Source organism: Selaginella moellendorffii, unplaced genomic scaffold (assembly GCF_000143415.4).
Source record: "Selaginella moellendorffii unplaced genomic scaffold, v1.0 SELMOscaffold_31, whole genome shotgun sequence".
Classification (NCBI taxonomy): Eukaryota; Viridiplantae; Streptophyta; class Lycopodiopsida; order Selaginellales; family Selaginellaceae; genus Selaginella; species Selaginella moellendorffii.
In genome coordinates, this window is record NW_003314292.1 from 1,287,171 (window position 1) to 1,303,785 (window position 16,615).

The 16,615-nt window shown below is 50.9% G+C and overlaps 7 protein-coding genes across 9 annotated transcripts; 2 read left to right on the forward strand and 5 right to left on the reverse strand.

Moving 5' to 3' along the window:
- Positions 1-99: 99 nt before the first annotated feature.
- On the reverse strand, positions 100-2,336 carry LOC112348628 (monogalactosyldiacylglycerol synthase, chloroplastic-like). The gene is made up of 8 exons (XM_024681507.1): positions 1,669-2,336; positions 1,421-1,593; positions 1,210-1,371; positions 1,010-1,151; positions 731-955; positions 617-679; positions 474-548; positions 100-410 (listed from the first exon to the last, which is right to left on the reverse strand). Exons 1-8 carry the CDS (start codon positions 2,260-2,262, stop codon positions 171-173), a joined length of 1,674 nt encoding a protein of 557 aa, XP_024537275.1. The 5' UTR covers positions 2,263-2,336; the 3' UTR covers positions 100-170.
- On the reverse strand, positions 2,331-3,369 carry LOC9649561 (cyclin-U1-1). The gene is made up of 3 exons (XM_024681510.1): positions 3,259-3,369; positions 3,137-3,184; positions 2,331-2,663 (listed from the first exon to the last, which is right to left on the reverse strand). The coding sequence occupies exons 2-3, from the start codon at positions 3,163-3,165 to the stop codon at positions 2,393-2,395; spliced, it is 300 nt and encodes a 99-aa protein (XP_024537278.1). The 5' UTR covers positions 3,166-3,184; positions 3,259-3,369; the 3' UTR covers positions 2,331-2,392.
- Positions 3,370-3,818: 449 nt separating this feature from the next.
- LOC9649562 (calcium-transporting ATPase 8, plasma membrane-type) lies at positions 3,819-9,248 on the reverse strand. Its single transcript, XM_024681505.1, has 31 exons — positions 8,931-9,248; positions 8,357-8,602; positions 8,147-8,278; positions 7,999-8,088; positions 7,874-7,940; positions 7,756-7,826; positions 7,620-7,703; positions 7,482-7,559; positions 7,361-7,432; positions 7,213-7,296; positions 7,083-7,165; positions 6,936-7,026; positions 6,830-6,885; positions 6,725-6,767; positions 6,589-6,672; positions 6,406-6,540; positions 6,291-6,356; positions 6,133-6,228; positions 5,963-6,076; positions 5,679-5,906; positions 5,482-5,631; positions 5,309-5,425; positions 5,155-5,253; positions 4,968-5,105; positions 4,814-4,914; positions 4,711-4,756; positions 4,523-4,648; positions 4,362-4,469; positions 4,215-4,306; positions 4,053-4,150; positions 3,819-3,997 (listed from the first exon to the last, which is right to left on the reverse strand). The coding sequence occupies exons 1-31, from the start codon at positions 9,102-9,104 to the stop codon at positions 3,927-3,929; spliced, it is 3,240 nt and encodes a 1,079-aa protein (XP_024537273.1). The 5' UTR covers positions 9,105-9,248; the 3' UTR covers positions 3,819-3,926.
- Positions 9,249-9,380: 132 nt separating this feature from the next.
- LOC9649563 (glutamyl-tRNA(Gln) amidotransferase subunit C, chloroplastic/mitochondrial) lies at positions 9,381-10,302 on the forward strand. The gene is made up of 4 exons (XM_002976534.2): positions 9,381-9,803; positions 9,883-9,923; positions 9,974-10,090; positions 10,148-10,302. The coding sequence occupies exons 1-4, from the start codon at positions 9,654-9,656 to the stop codon at positions 10,227-10,229; spliced, it is 390 nt and encodes a 129-aa protein (XP_002976580.2). The 5' UTR covers positions 9,381-9,653; the 3' UTR covers positions 10,230-10,302.
- An 88-nt stretch (positions 10,303-10,390) lies between these two features.
- LOC112348619 (pentatricopeptide repeat-containing protein At3g09040, mitochondrial-like) lies at positions 10,391-12,685 on the reverse strand. Its single transcript, XM_024681466.1, has one exon. The coding sequence runs from the start codon at positions 12,683-12,685 to the stop codon at positions 10,391-10,393; it is 2,295 nt and encodes a 764-aa protein (XP_024537234.1).
- A 118-nt stretch (positions 12,686-12,803) lies between these two features.
- On the forward strand, positions 12,804-14,619 carry LOC9649192 (sedoheptulose-1,7-bisphosphatase, chloroplastic). 3 transcript variants are annotated; one of them, XM_002976535.2, is made up of 8 exons: positions 12,806-12,987; positions 13,064-13,201; positions 13,263-13,448; positions 13,514-13,595; positions 13,680-13,901; positions 13,965-14,065; positions 14,149-14,220; positions 14,302-14,619. In XM_002976535.2, the coding sequence occupies exons 1-8, from the start codon at positions 12,871-12,873 to the stop codon at positions 14,578-14,580; spliced, it is 1,197 nt and encodes a 398-aa protein (XP_002976581.2). In that variant the 5' UTR covers positions 12,806-12,870; the 3' UTR covers positions 14,581-14,619. The 3 variants fall into 3 exon arrangements, with proteins under 3 accessions (XP_024537276.1, XP_002976581.2, XP_024537277.1); XM_024681508.1 differs by having other exon boundaries at positions 12,804-12,987; positions 14,149-14,619; XM_024681509.1 differs by having other exon boundaries at positions 12,843-12,991; positions 14,149-14,619.
- On the reverse strand, positions 14,496-16,569 carry LOC112348627 (transcription factor GTE3, chloroplastic-like). Its single transcript, XM_024681506.1, has 2 exons — positions 16,186-16,569; positions 14,496-16,134 (listed from the first exon to the last, which is right to left on the reverse strand). Exons 1-2 carry the CDS (start codon positions 16,484-16,486, stop codon positions 14,726-14,728), a joined length of 1,710 nt encoding a protein of 569 aa, XP_024537274.1. The 5' UTR covers positions 16,487-16,569; the 3' UTR covers positions 14,496-14,725.
- Positions 16,570-16,615: the final 46 nt, after the last annotated feature.

A 16,615-nucleotide genomic window follows, 5' to 3' on the forward strand; every position in this document is an offset into this window, starting at 1 on the left:
TTTGGGACGTCGAGGGGACAACTAAAAGCCCACCTCGCGCTGAAGAACAAAAACCTCTGATCTCCTGCAATCCAAATGAGAGCAAAGACAAAAACCCGATGCAGAAAGTAGGATACCTCGACGCCTGAATTCGATTTTCGAAAATTTCCCACAGCTCAATCTCAGTCTCGCTAGAAAGCCAGCGCCTGAGGCTGTGTCAAAAGGGCCTTCTGATGAGCAAGATCGGCAAGATCATGCACAATTCTGAACACGGCATCAGGACGAGCAAGCTTCCATGCGTTCTCGGCCATTTGAGCCAGCTCTGTTCTCTTGGTTGTAAACCACTCGGCCACAGTCAGCGCAATCTCGTTTGGATTCTCGCAGTACTTGCCAACGCCGTTGTCCACCACGTATGGAACGTTGCCAACTTCCTGCAGAGAAAAGCTCCTCTTAGAAGAGAGTTCACTAACAGGTTTTAAGAACTCGACACTTACCTGGCCCGCGATGTAATCGTTGATTATCACAGGCAGACCTCGAATCATAGCTTCTGCAATTGTCCCTGGGCCGGCCTATTGATACAGACATGCGTGTCAAGAATCAAGAACTTGCGGATATGAACAGCACACAAGATACATACTTTCGTGATGATGCAATCACAAGCTCCCATCCACTCTTGCATGTTCGTTTCGAATCCTCTTATCTGCGACCACCAAATGACGTTTGAAACGACAAAAGAATGAGACACGCTCACCTGAACTGGTATAGACCATTCCACAGCATTGAGCCTGTTCGCGAGCCGTTTGTTTCGCCCGCAGATCACAATCAGCTGGCCCAAAGGTTTGCCTGAATGCGGACATTTCAAAGCGTCACCAAGTGCTCGAGCGGTCTCTTCAACGGGACCCATCCCTTCGCCACCCCCCATCAGCAGTACGGCGGAGAGATCTTCTTCCATTCCTAGTTCTCTCCGGAGCTCATCCTGCGAATTCCTTGAATTAAGTGCAAAGGAACCGGAACGAACAGCCAGACTTACCTTCGAACGGGTAGGCTTGCTAAATGAAGGCCGAACGGGTAAGCCATGCACTCTTATCTGAGATTGTTTCAAGCCAGCCTTAAGTGCTCTCTGTGCAACTTCTTTCGAAGGACAGAAGCACACAGTGGTCAGCTTGTGAAACCTGAAAGAAGCTATATTGGAGACCCGACAGTTATTTCTTATGGAGCAAGGCAACGTACCATGTAGGATGACAGGTATTCAGGTCTGTGATGACCGTGGTGAACGGAATCCTGTCGAGTAAACCTCTCGTCTTCAAGATCCGGAGAGGAATGTGCTGCATAAGCGGGTGGACGCTGACAATAACATCCGGCTTATGTTTTAAAATCCCTTTTGCCACCTCCCTGCCACGAACTAAAGCGTCAGGTCCCATGAAAAATAAAGACATACTACCGAGCAATAAATATTCCAGTTGCAGCGAAGTTCGTCTGATGGATAAGCCGCGGCCTGGTCCCATGAAACGTAAACTTCCAGAGCGTCTCGTGCTTCACCAGGAAGTTGTAAGTCCTGGGAACCTGATTAAACGGCCAAGGCGTGTGATCTTTCCACAAGTCCACGATGTTTACCTGCAGAAAAAAGAAGAGAGTGAGTAGGATCACCAGCAAGCAAGCAAGCAAGCAATCAAGCAAGCATCCACTTACAATATATTCGTCCCCGTACTCGAGCTCAAACGTAGCTTTGATGGCTTCGGCAGAAGCACGATGACCACCGCCTGTGTCGCTCATAAGTATGAGAACTCTCTTGTGCGGGTCCGGAGCGACCATTCCACGACAGGCATTGTCTTTGACGTTGGTACCACCGCAATCCCAATTCCCTGTCCCCGGCTGGACGACGCAAGCCAGTGGCAACCTGTCACAATGCCGACGTATCAAGCCATTAAACTTCTCCAAAACTCTGTGCTGGAGCTCCTTGTTGATGCCACCCGTCCATTTGCTAACGCTAAGAACCGCCACAAATCTTCCAATGTCACTGCCATCGACGGATTTCTTCGTGCCACTGACCCGGACGCTCGATCTGGAGCTTATTTCGAGCGATTCCTCCCTGCCGCCACACCGAACACCCGGCCTGGAGCTGGATTCATCCTTGCCGACGCCGCTGCTGGCCAGGAAAGTGAAATTTGCGGTGTTGCCGAGCGAGAGAGACGCTCCCAGCGACTCGAATCCCTGCGGCCGGGCGGCCGGCACGGAATTTCGCAGCAGAGAGCGCTGCGATCTCTCCTTGCGTAGGAGATTCATAGCTGCTATCGATCAGAGAGCCGCATTACATACCTCGCCAAGGCCGGCGTCGCCTAGAACCCTAAATATCCAATCCAATCCATGGCATTGCGTTTCAAAAAATAAAAACAAATTTTACTTGCTCTGTTTTCTAGGGCTTCCATTGGAACAAGGAGAAGACTAGCGGCGGCTTGGGATTGGATCGCGGCGATTCGAATGCCGGGAAGCCTGATCGGTGATGATGATCGGGCCTGGCGCTGGGGAGGCGCGCCTCGCGATCGAGATAGCTGCAGTAGCTCTCGAATTCCTGGACCGTGACGGTCAGCCGGAAATCCAGACGAAAGAGGAATTCCAGCTCCAGCTTGTTCACCTCGCTGGTGCTGATCCCCCCGACGCGCGCGAAGAATGCGTTGTTGAAGTGCCTGTGAGGAGAGAAAGATCGATCAAATCGTCACACACAGAGAGAGAAGGATGTCAAAAAGGAACTAGAGAGATCGATCGAGAGAGAAGAAGGGATGAACCATCGGAGATGCGAAGAGATTTCAAAGAAAGAACATGGAGAAGTCCCCAAGAAAATCAATACTCTCATCTGGATCTCGATCTGGATCGATTCCATTCCTGCTCAATGTTTTGTCCCTTGGCTCGAGGATGAAACTTTGAAACATCGAGCCAAGTGACAAAACATTGAGCAGGAATGGAATAGATTCGATCACCAAACGAAGTGACAAAACATTGAGCAGGAATGGAATCGATTCGATCACCACATTGAGCAGGAATGGAATCGAATCGATCGATATTTGGGAGAGGAAGACCTGAAATTTCGAGAAGAATAGGAAGGGATCGAGAGATGTAGCGAGAGAGAGAGAGAGAGAGAGAGAGAGAGATCTTTTCTTACACGTCATCGAGGATCTTGGAGGCGGTCATGACGCTGGTAACGAGCAACCTGTGAACATTCAAAGGCGTTATGGGCAGATCCGGGTGCTTGTGAGAGAGGCGATCAATGTACACATAACCTACAACGAAGCACGCCGGGGAGCAATTCGTGTATTTGAAGATCCTTTCCAGATACTTCTCGATGCTAATGCTGGGCGCCTTGAGCCCGCTAAAGACCATCCCCGGCGACGAACAACTCCTGGCAGAGAAAACATTCTTGGCGCCCCTCGCCGTGGCGATGCCGAGGTATTTCCCGCTGCTGGAGCCGCGATTGCTACTGCCTCTCATGTACTGCTCGTTCCTAGCTATCAGCCGCTCTAGAACAGACGCGAGCAACGCGAGGATCCGCGGGACTTCGTCGTCCCCCGGGGCTACTGCTGATCCTAGCGACGAATCTAATCCTCCTAGACCCGATCTCTGGCCGCTGCTGATGCTCGTTGTCGATTCTTCCTCGTCGTCGCTGGTGTCGCTGCAATCCGGTGCCATGGATCGATCGTCCGTCTTCCAGCGGGCAATCAAAGCGCCGTGCCTTCCTTTAGATGCCAAGTTCTTTCTAGGAGTATATGCTCGTGGCAGGGTGGCCGTTGGATCGCGTGCCACGTGGACACTAGGAAACCACAACAAACAGGATAAGAAGATACTCGTGCTTAAACTAGAATATTTTTTCTTCACAGCTTACCCTTTAGTGGAACAACAAAATTTAAGAACGAAAGAGAGGAAGATGGATAAAAAACAGTGGGGAATGGATCGTGTCATACTTCGTTGGAAGCATTTCTCTCGACTAGCTCGTGTCCATCCTCTTGATCGTGGGGCTTCTTCGATCCTGGTGAAGAAAACGAAGCTAAAAAACTTGGGAGATTCCACAAAACGTTCTCTACCTTTACTGGAACGCGCTCGCTTCTTCTTAACCTTGTGTGTTGTGATGATCGGCTTCTTCGGTACTGGAATGAGCTTCCCGAAAAATCCAACCACAAGACTGAAAGCAGCAGCAGCAGATTAAGACGAGTTAAACAACTCGAATGCGAGCAGTGGAGCTGTACCTCAGAAAGCCGATGACGATCGAGAGCACCCAATGGTTCCAGCCCAAGCGCGTTGTCTTAAAAAACTTTCCCAGGAAGAAGACTATAATAACCTGCCAGCACAAAAGAGATGAGAGTTTTCTGCAAGGAATAGTCTTGTCAACACACCTGGAGCACAGCAGTCACGGACACAACCCCACAGAACAACGGGTTTCTGAAAAAGCCAGAGAAAACATTGAGCTTGTCTGGCTTGCGCGAATTGACCTCGTTGAAAAGCTGCAAAGAAAGGATAACGACATGAATGACCAAGGCAAAAACGAGATACTCACTTGGCATAAAACAAACGAGTTGAAGATGATGGTATTTAGTTTGCGGTTGCCGTCTGGTCCATGGAGTTTTAAGATTTTCAAACCGCCGAAAAACAACGTGAAAAGAACAGACAATTGGTAAATCGCCTGTCATTTACATGAGAGTTCAGCAAATTAAAGCTGTACCAGAGCAAAAGAGGACGGAATACCTGTACGAAAATATTTCTCCACATTATATTCGTGACAAGGGGCTCCCTGAAACAAAACAAATGCACGCATTAAGAACTCGAGTAGAAGACACCCGTGTCTAACCTGCGTCCCACGGGCGGCCTATCCATTAAGTCGTCTGTAGGTGGTTCAGTGGCTAAAGCGAGCGCTCCCAAAGTATCCATAATAAGATTTACCCAAAGCAGCTGTAGAAAACGACTTATAAACTGAACAGATGAAACGAGAGATAACGACTCACCTGCACAGCAGTAAGAGGAACCTGGCTCGACTTTGCTGCGGCCACGACGTTGAGAACCAGCGCAACAACATTTACAGTCAGCTGGAACTGGATAAACTTCTGAATATTGGCATACACGGACCGACCCCAGCGTACAACCTGCAAGAATTTCGATCCTTCAGACTCGCACCAAAAGCTGTTATCTTACCTTGACAACAGATGCAAAGTTGTCATCCAGAATTATAATGTCTGAGCTTTCTTTGGCCACCTCGGTCCCTTGGATGCCCATTGAAAGACCGATATCAGCCTGATAACAGTTTATCATCAGAAAATGCGACTACGATGATTACCGCCAAACCCACCTCGTGCAACGCTGGAGCGTCATTTGTCCCGTCTCCTGTGACTGCAACAACGTCGTTCATGCTGCGAAGGGTTTTCACAAGTAGCAGCTTATCCATTGGTGACGACCTCGCCATTACCTGAAAGAAACAAGAGAGTAAATCTACCGAGATTGAAGGGAAACATGGAAACGTACTTCAAGCTTAGGTACAAGTTCCAGCCTCTCCTCATCAGTATAACTGCGGAAGTCTTTCCCTTCGACTACCAGACCACCAGGAGACAATATACCGCACTCTTGAGCAATTGCTCTTGCAGTCAGCGGGTTGTCACCAGTAACCATGCGAACCTGCCAAACAAACTCGCTCAAAGTTTCCACAAATCAAAGATTTGTACCTTTACTCCAGCCTTCTGACACAGGCGCACAGCACCATCAACACCAGGCCTACATGGATCTTTTATACCCATGATACCAAGTAGAACAAGATTGTCTTCAGGAATTTTCCAGCTCTCCCACTCGGATTCATCTGGTATTTGGTTGGCAGAGATGGGTCGATAAGCAAGAGCAACACAACGCAAGCTCCTCGAAGCCATGTCTCCGATTGCATTTTGTATCTCCACTTTCTGCATAGAAAGGCTCCCCATCAAAGGCACAAACAATAAAAATTCAGAACACGGACCTTTGTTTCTGACAATTGGTTCTCCGACCCGTCACTACCCATCCACTTGGTGCAAAGGTCCAATATAATTTCAGCGGCTCCTTTCCAGTGAACATAGGCATTTCCATCTTTACGCTGTAAACCAAGAACATATAAACGTCCGACCGTGTAGAAATGATCATCGAAAGTACCTTGAATGCAACACCAGCACGCTTCTTCGTCGAATTGAACGTTTCCACATGCATGACAGTATTTGAAGACCTCACTTCCTCAAAATTCATGCCAGCCTATCAAAAATATACATGTCAGGGAACGGTATCGACAAGGACGACGTAAAAGCTTCACATACTTTTAATCCCCAGCCAAGAATGGCCTTTTCGGTTGGACTACCTGTGACTTCCGGATCGCCTCCATCCTATAACGACATTTCAACATCCCAATACAACAAGAAAATAGCTAAATACCTTTGGAACAAAAACGCTCCCGCTGGAGTTTTCGGCAATGCCTTCTATAATGCACTTTGATATCTCTCCGCCGACAGAATTCGCTGCTTCTGCTTCCAAAGACCCTCCGCCAATCCAAGTTTGGACAACAGTCATCTACAAGGTAAGTCAACACCATAACTTTTCCCGTCATAACAATCATACCTGGTTCAAGGTCAGGGTTCCGGTCTTATCACTACAGATAGTCGTTGCAGATCCCATTGTTTCGCAGGCAGCCAAATGACGGACCTGTAACAAACATGCATCAAAACCGTACTTACAAAACACTTGGGGGACTTACCAGGGACTTATCAGCCATCATTTTCTTCATAGAGTAAGCAAGGCTAGAGAGTAAAAATAAAGGAAACGTAAGTAAGATAGACACAAACATGAGATCAGTACATACGTTAGTGTTACTGCAAGCGGCAATCCTTCTGGAACAGCAACCACAACGATGGTAACCTGTAAACACATAAAAGCTGTGAGAGTTTCAAGCTCTAGTTTAAACATACCGCAATAGAAAGAATGTCCACAATGTTCCTGAAGACAACTTTTGACCTCCTAGCTGGACCAGTGGCCTGCCGGAAGTCCGTCACAAAATACCTGTAGAACACCGTAATAAGCAACTTCTCTCCAGTCTGAACAGTTGAGAGTCTTACCGTACAAACAGCATGACAAAAACCAACACTGCCACCGAGAGACCAATTTTACCAACAAATGTTGCAATACCATTGAGGCGAACCTAAACCATGAGTATTAGCATTAGCGCTACATTAAAGAATAGCAAACCTGTAAAGGCGTTTCTTCGCTGGAGTCATCGTCAAGTGTTGCCATTACTTGACCCCACTCGGTATTGATTCCCACACCAGTTATCTGTAGAAAGAACAAAATGTGTAAAGCATATCTGTGTAGATTGAAGAACGGGAAATGAGATTACCAGCATAGAACCATAACCGTCGACCACTTTGCAGCCGGAATGCAGGAAGGGACTTTTTCCATCTACATGAACCTGGCAAATACAATGTCTCAAGTGTAAGAAGCAAGAAACTTTGTATTACCGGTTCGCTTTCACCAGTCATACTCGACTCGTCGATCGACAGAGAGTGACCAGAAACAAGGACCCCATCCGCCGGCACCTAAAGTATCTTTAGTAAAGAGGAGCTTTAAGGAAAGTTAAAAGTAAAAAAGTACCGCACCTGATCTCCAATATTTAGAGGTACAATGTCACCGACCACCAAGTCGAAAATGGAAGTCGTAAACCTTCTTCCCCCTCTAACAACCTGTGATTTAACTGCGTAAGCGGACAGAACAAAAAAAGAAACAGGTGTTCACCTGAATTTGTATGTTCCGTTTTTCCTGACTCAGACTCCGAAACTGAAGCGATTGTCGGTAGTCGCTAAATGCTGTGATAAGCCACGAGTCAAAACGAGATGAAGTAACACGCTCATACCTGTAACAAAGATGACGACCAGAACAGCAAAGCCAATACTTGCCCCGTCATACCATCCCTCTTTCACCTACAAGCAAAAGGTCAATACAGCCTTCGACGAAAATGTTCGCGCTAGAAAAATGTACATCACTGCTCATTTCTGCCGCGAGTGATGCCACAGCGCAAGCCATCAAAATTATAAGGGTGGTATCTTGAGCAGCCTCCCACACAAAGACCTTTAGGAAAAGCAAAACGGAAAGTATCAGAACCAGCAGTTCAAATCTTTGGCAATACCCAGAATGATTTCCCAGCCTTGGTTGGATAGCTGTTGGCACCAAAAGCCTCGCGCCGATGCTGGACACTCTCCTCATCGGGTTCAATGCCTTTTTCCAAATTGACGTGCAAAGCCGTTCCAAGCCCAGTAATCTGGTTATTCAAGACAAAAATACGAGGACATCTTTTCAATGACATACCAACAAAAAAAAAACAAAACAGAAAACTTACACCGCCGAGAGCCTGAAGTCCATCGTTATCTCTGTCTTGCACGAGCTGCACAAGCTTCTCGGGTCCAACTCCATAACCTTTGGGAGGAGGATGGTCTACTTTTGTAGCTGCGTCCTTGAATTTCTGGACAGCCCTCAGTGCGTGCGTGCCAATCCGGAAGCGATTCACGGACGGTAGCTGCTCCTGGCGCTTCAAATCCAATGTATACCGAAACCGTCTCGAAGCATTGAGCACCAAAGTCGCTTTCTACAGGAAAAAAAAAAAAAAAAAGTATCACGAGTCAAGCGCTTGCAAGTTACGTCTAGGAAAGAGGCAAGAAATGAAAATGGTGTAAGACCAGCAAGAACAAAAAGAGCAGCAGCATGTCACTTTCCTGAAGAAACGTGTGATCGACCCGGAAGACAAAGCGTTCCACCAAGAAAGAAAGGAAAGAGGCAGGAACCCAAAGCCCAAGAAAATTTCATCTCCCACTTCCCACCAAACACAACGGGAAGACCAAACGTTCCAAAATATTTCGAAAACCAGCTAAGAAAAACTAGAAATCTCACTCGATCGATCCATCCATAGGACTTACCCTCCAGCGCTTGAGAGCCTCCAGCGATGGCTTCTTGTGAGGGATGTTGAAGACATCACCGTCGTCGTCGGAGTCGTCCTCCTCCTCCACTTCGGGATCCCCCAAATCCACATTCTTGTTGCTCTCCTCCAGGCGCTGCGAGCGCAGCGGTGACCGGGGATGGAACAAGCTCATCGCCGCTCACAATCTCTTCTCTCCGTGCCCTAGGGAAAATCTGCTGGAAGAGAGACAAGCACTTAGCTAGGGTTTAGCTTCCAAAATCAGCCCTATAACCCCGCTATGCGTTGTCAAGTTCTCACACTTCTATGAGTTCTCGCTGGCTCGCGAGAGACGATTAGAAAACTCCCAAAAGCAAGGATTTTGGGCGATTATCTTGGCAGAGCCAAGGAAATCCTCGAAGTACCGCAAAGTATCATCACCGATAAAGCTAGTGCTGCGACAAGAAAGCTTATTTATATGAACCTCAAGAGAGAACAGCCCCAGAAACTAACAAGTGCTCAAACACGTCGGCAATGCGTGGCGGTGTCGCCCAATAACACGTCTTGAGCCTTTTCCACCTCTTTTCCTTGCCAAATAATTCGCCAACACTACGATACCTCATATTGTACTGTCAAGGTTCGATGATAAAGCAAAGCTTACATCGATGGGAATCGATGATAGATCAAAGCTTTTGAGATGTGAGACGTGGCACGATTTGGAGCGTCGGACTTGTTCTTCGCGGCTATGGCGAGCAGCACGACGAGTTTCACCTGGGGCGGAAGTTTTGTGAGGATTGGAGCTCGCAAATCTCGTCGTGGAGTTCTTGGGTGCGTCAAGCCTCCCAATGTAGGCGAGCTTTGCGAGAAGGCGCGGCTATCGCTCACTCCCGACGAGGTAAATCCACAGCTTGGCTATGGAGTTTTTGGTCTTTTTCTTTTTCAGCTTTTCCAGCTCGTGAGATTTTCACTGGCAGGCTGCTGAGATCGGGCCCCAGATTTCGAGGGTCGTGGACTGGTAATCACTGAGAACTTCTTTGCTCTTGACAAGTGTTTGTACGATCAAAGGTTTGGCCAGCTCCAGGAGGTTGAGCTTGACAATGTGGATCCCGCGATCCGGGTTGGTCATGAGGTGGAAAGCCAACGGGGCTTGAGGAGAGACGAGCATTTGGATTTCACGGAGAAGTGATCATCCATTTCTTTGATGAGAATGAGTAAAAAAATCGATCTTTGCTTGAACAGGGACTCGATGGTTGCTTCGGTTGGCGAGAAAGAGGGCGTGTTTATCAAAGTTCCAAAGATCCTCAATGAGCAAAGTGACTAGCCTAGCACTAGAATAGTGATCATGGATTGTGTAAGTTCCCAGTAAAAAAAAAGTAAAAAGAAAGTTGATTCAATCCAATCCATCTCTGTAAAAAACTTTTTTTGATCCACCTCAGGATCACAATTTTCCATCGGAAAAAAAAACTTTGTTTGAGCTTAGAACTAGTTCATCTTTGCATTCGCGCAGATTTCCTCCTCCTGGGACTGATCCAGCCACTTTGACACGGCTGCCAGCATTGCCTTCCCAGTGATCCCATCCGGAGGAACCGGCATTCGCTCCAGCAGCTCCACGGCCTCCTCCACTCGGTTGCTCCTCCCGAGCATGTCCACCACGCACTGGTAGTGCTTGATCCCCGCCTGGATCCCATGCTCTGCCACCATCGCCTCGAAGCACTGCCTCCCTCGCTCGATCAGTCCCAAGTGGCTACAAGCCGTGAGCACCGCCAGGAAGATCACTTCATTCGGAGCACCACCCTCGCGTTCCATCCTCTCGAGCAGGCCGAAGACCCGGAGCTTGCCGTGATCGCAGGAGCGACTGAAACCAGCCATGAGAGCCCCCCACGAAACAGTCGTCGGCGCTTGCATCGCATCGAACACCATCTCCGCGTCCACCATGCTGCCACACTTGCCGTAGGCGTCCACCAAGCTCGCCTCCACGAAGTGTGGAGCGTCCGTGTCGAGTAGCCCGCGCTTGCAAATCTCGGCGTGGGTGAAGCGAGCACTCGGCAGCCAAGCGAGCTCTCCGCACGCCGCCAGAGCCGCGAGGAAAGTCCGAGAGTTCGGCTGGCACGTAATCGTCATCTCCTGGAAGAGCTCGAGAGCGAGACGAGCTTGGTTGGCTTGGACGTAGCCCTGGATCAATGCCGTCCACGACGTAACGTTGCGATGGCTCATGAGCTCGAACACTTTCCAAGCGTCGGACATCCTGCCACACCTCGAGTACATGTCGACCAAGTTGTTCTCGACGTGGAGTTCTTTGGCCATGCTTAGCTTCGCAGCTCGGGAATGGATCTCTTGTCCATTCTTCAAGCTTCTCGGCTTAATCACCTCGCCTTCTATCTCCGGAACTTCTTTCTCGGCTTGAGCAGCACAGGCCGTGAGCACCGCCACAAAAGTTCTCGAGTCTGGACTTGGCACCCTTTCGAAGAGGAGTAGAGCCTCGCCCTCGCAGCCGTGTGCTTCGGCGTAGCCTTGTATCAGGATGTTCCACGAGACCACGCTGTGGCAAGGCATTCGCTCGAACACCGCTCGAGCGTCTCCCATGTTTCCACAACTCGCGTAGACGTCGACTAGCGAGTTTGCCACGAAGATGTCCACGCAGCGTGACTCCATGGCGTAAAAGTGAACGTCCTTTGTCTTCTCCAAGCACTTGTTCTTGAGAGGCTTCTCGTCGATCACGATCACTTCTTCCGTCGCTACGAGTTTGGCACAGGCCATCAACACCGCCAGGAAAGTCCGGGCATTTGGAGCATAGCCTTCGATCTTCATGGCTTCAAAAGTTCGCAGAGCCGCCTCGGAGCTGCCACTCTCGGCCTCCGCCTGGATCATAGTTGTCCATGAAACAACGTTGTGGCACGGCATTCTCTGGAAGACCTCGCGAGCATTTCCCATGCTCCCACACTTGGCATAGGCTCCAACCAGCGCATTGTCCACGTACATATCTATTCCTCCGGCCGTCGAAGCTGCTAGCGAGTGGATGCTCATCACCTCTTCCAAGTTCTTCTCAGAGCCCAACGATGAACAGGCCATGAGAACCGCAGCAAAAGTTCTCGCGTTTGGAACACACCCTTCTTCTTTCATCCCAGCAAAGAGCTCAAGCGCAAGTCCAGCTTCGCCATTGTCGAGGTAGCCAAGTATCAAAGCGTTCCAGGAAACAACGCTGTGTGCTTCCATGCGACTGAAAACCATCTTCGCGTCGACCAAGCTTCCACACTTGGCATACATCCCGATCAGTGTATTCCTCACGAAGATGTCCTCGTCAAACATCCTTTTGCAAGCCCCTAAGTGTAGATCCATTCCCTGCTCCAAGCTCGCGAGCTTCACAAGCTTTTCCCCGACTAAAATCCCTTCCTCCTTCACAGCCAGGCCAGAACAAGCTGCCAATGCAGCCACAAAAGTTCTAGCCTCCGGAAGAACGCCTCTCTTCTTCATGCTGCGAAAGATTTCCAGCGCCAGAGCTTCTTCCCCGTTTCCCGCGTATCCCAGGATCAAATTCGTCCAAGAAACGACGTGATGGCACGGCAATCGCTCGAACACCGAGCGAGCGTCCGCGACGCTGCCGCATCTGGCGTACATGCTGATGAGCGTGTTGGCGACCCTGATATCGAGCAAATGCCGCGCATTGGTGATCACTTCCCAATGGATTTCCCTGCCGCGCCATAGATCCCCGTATCTCACGCATACCTTGAGTGCCGAGATTATGCCGGATTGCTCCAAGCTCGAGCAGCGCCATCGCATTCTTCTTCCATCCCATTAGTGGAAAAACCCTAGCAACTGCCACGTCACCAAAACCTTTGCCTGCGTGGCAGATTTTTATCGCTTTTAGCCAACGGGACATTTGCTGACGTGGCTCTCTTATTGAGCCACGGTCATTCTATCCATCCAATCGAGCAAGCGAGCGGTGGAGGATCCCTTGATCGGCAATGGCGGCGATCGTTGGAGCGACGAGCGCAGCAAGAATGGCGACCATGGCAGCGGCCCAGCAGCAAAATGGGGTCAATCCAGCGCTCCTCTTTGCGATTTCCAATTCATCCAAGCTCGTAGGTACACTGATCACTCGTCCCACAGATTCGGTGAGGTCCCGACCATCCAATCGTGGAATCCTTGCGCTTGCAGGGCGCGTCGTCCAGCGGATTCATGTCTGGCGGGAGCTCCATTGCGAATTTCCACGCGACGCTGTCGTCTAGATCGTCGAGCAGCAGCGGCAGAGGAGTGAGAATGGGAGCTCCTCGCGCGGAGCTGGGCGATTCCCTGGTAAGAAGTCGAAAGATCCCCTCTCCCTAGCTCCAATGCGAACGAATTCGTGATCGCCCAGGAGGAATTCCTGGCCACATCCACCAAAGACAAGAGCCTCGCGAGGCTGCTCACTTGCATGGGAGAGGCCATCCGTACGATCTCGTTCAAGGTGAAGACCGCATCGTGCGGTGCCACGGCGTGCGTCAACACATTCGGCGACGAGCAGCTGGCCGTCGATCTCCTCGCCAACAAGCTCCTCTTCGAGGTAGGCGTTTCGTACGGACAGACAATGCCGAAAAGATTCTCAAAGATCCCCCCTCGTGAATCCAGGCCTTGAGGTTCTCCCACGTTTGCAAATACGCTTGCTCCGAGGAAGATCCCGAGCTCCTCGACATGGGAGGACCCGTGGAAGGTATTTTAGATCTTTCCGAGGACTTTGATAGAGGAATTCTCTCCAAACTTAACTTTAGCGTGATCTATATCTGTGATCTTCCAGGAGGATTTAGCGTCGCATTCGATCCACTCGATGGCTCCAGCATTGTCGACACGAATTTCACCGTGGGAACCATCTTTGGAGTTTGGCCGGGCGATAAACTCACCGGGGTCACCGGGAACGATCAAGTCGCGGCCGCCATGGGAATCTACGGCCCTCGCACCACCTACGTCATGGCAATCAAGGGCCATCCGGGCACCCACGAGTTCCTCCTCTTGGACGATGGTAGCAAAACTTCCACCACCTTTTTTAAATTAGAACTTTTCTTTACATTCATCCCAATATCAGGGAAGTGGCAACACGTCAAGGAGACAACCTCCATTGGCGAAGGGAAACTCTTCTCGCCAGGAAACCTTCGGGCAACCTTTGACAATCCACAGTACGAAAAGGTACGGCAGAGAGAACTCTTCCTCGTACGAAAGAGAGAACTTAAAACTTGCTCATCGTTTGTTTGTTGGTGTGTTCTTCTCAGCTCATCAATTACTACGTCACGGAGAGATACACCCTGCGGTACACAGGAGGAATGGTGCCGGACGTAAACCAGGTAGAGCTTTTCATCGTTCTCGAGCTTGATTTGATCGATCGATACGAGAGCTCTTGTTTCTTCTTCGTCTGTCTGTCACAGATCATCGTCAAGGAGAAAGGAGTCTTCACCAATGTTACCTCACCCAGTACCAAGGCCAAGCTCCGGCTGCTCTTCGAGGTAGCGCCGCTCGGCCTCCTCATCGAAAACGCCGGAGGATTCAGCAGCGATGGCCACCAATCAGTCCTCGACAAGCTCGTTGTCAACACCGACGACAGGACGCAGGTCGCCTACGGTTCCAAGGCCGAGATCATCCGCTTCGAAGAGACCCTCTACGGATCCTCCCGGCTAGCAAAAGTTGCCGCCGCCAAACTTGCCTAGCCGCATTTCCAGAGAACTCAATGAAGACTTATTCTCCCAGTGTGCTGCTTGCTTGCTTGCTTCTAGTGTACACTTCCATCCGTCCAATCCATTCTTGGGCCTTGTTTTGCTCCTGGCCTCCAACCTTGGATCGAGATCGAGCTTACTAGCCTTTGTCTTTGTCCGACCCTGCCTCGGCCTCCCCTTCCGAGTCAAGCTCCGAATCCGACGAGGACCCGGACGACTCGGAGCTGGAGGAGCTTGTTCCCGTTTCGGAGTCCGAGTCACTGGACGTTTCCTTATCTCCTCCACCATCGGTCTTCTTTTCTCCGGCTTCTTCGCCCTCCTCCTCGCCACCATTCTCGCGCTCTGGAGAATCCAGGCCAACGATGTCGATGTTGTCGCTGTTGTCCATGAGCATCCGCTGCTGACCATCACTCAGGGAGTCTTCTGCCGTGAGCGAGCTCTTCGACTTGGCCAGCACCTTGTTCTTGCTCTTCTGCCAGTTCATCGCCAGCCGATAGAGATTGAACAACGTGTTCTTGTCTAGCTTGTCCAGGTCCAGCTCCACTTCCGGGGCACCGACCAATTCCGGATGCTTCTCCCCGACTATCTCAATCACCTTCCGCATCCTGTCCTCCGGAAACGAATCCACAAGCTCCGAGAGCTTGGCCTTCTCTTTCGCGCTGAGGAGCCGGCAGCCACCGTAAGCCAGACTGTTGGCTTGCCGTCCCAGTCGGGGGTTCGTCCCCATGAGCTTCACCTTCTTAGCCTTCGGCGCAGGAAATTCGAGATCCCTCGCTCGAGACACAGGAGTAGCAACCTGTTCTTTCACTTCCAGAACCTCGGGTTGCTTCACGTCGATTACTTCCACCACCGGGGCCACGACGGGTTTCTGCTCGACCATCTCGATCTTCTGCCGCGGCGGCGGGGGAGCAACCTCCACAAGCGGCCTGATCTTACTTTTGGCCGCCGGCTTGGGTGGCCGGTTGTAAAGCCGCTCCACCGCCTTAAAAGCCGTCTCAAACTTTTGCCGCATTTTCAGAGCGAGCTTGTGATACATAGAACCCGCCGCGTTGAACCGGATGGCGTTGTCAAAAGTGAGCCTCACATCACGGGCAAAACCTTTGGGACTCGAGTAGTACTTGCTTTGCACCCGGCTCTTGACGGTCCCCAGATCCATGGGCTTCTCAATCACCTTGGTGTAATCCACGAGCTCCGGCCACAGCGACTGGACGGGCTGGCAAAACACCCACCCCTCCTTGCTGTAGTTGCGAAGATCCTCCAGGACGCGGAGAGCCTTGTCCCAGGCGTCTTTGTGTAGCTCGTAGTCGTCCCTGCGCTGGGAGCTCGTCTCTTCGCTCGAGTGGAGAGTGGACATGGTGTGATTGGATCCGTTGTCGGCGGCATCACCCCCGACTCGCCGGCTCAAGCTCCCCTCGCTCACCGGATCTTCCTCCTCCGAGAGCTTGGGTTTCTTGGCCATGGCCGGCCCAGTAGCCTCCCCTTCTCCTCTCTTGTGCCCGGCCGCTCGGATGTCCGAGCTGCTCGATGCAACGGTCATTCGAGCCCCAACTGCACTACGCTCCTTGGTAAAAGCTACATCACTGGGAGGCACGCCCTTACCTGTGTCCTCGCCTCCGTGAGACGAAGATTGCCTCTCGCCGGAGCCCTCATCCCAGGGATGCTGCTCCTCCGCCTGCTGCCCTTGCTGCTGGGGCCGCTCCTCCGCCACAATCTCCTCCTGCTGGCTCCGGCTGCTGCCGCTGCTGTTGCGCGCCGCCGCCAGATCTTCCAGCCGCGCGATTCGAGCTATCAGCTGCTCGATTGTCGCAAGATCTGCCTCCAGCTGCTGCTTCTTCTCCGGCCTCACGGCGGCCGCGGTGCCGTTGGCCGTCGCCGCCGTGAGCTGCGAGGACGGACTCATCGATCCCGATCAAACCCTAGCTCGCAGAACGTCGAGAGCTCATCTCCTAAGCCGCCGCCGCCACCGCCGCCCTCATATCTCTCACTCGCAAGACTCAAAATATCACGAAACCCTAACAATTAAGTAGTC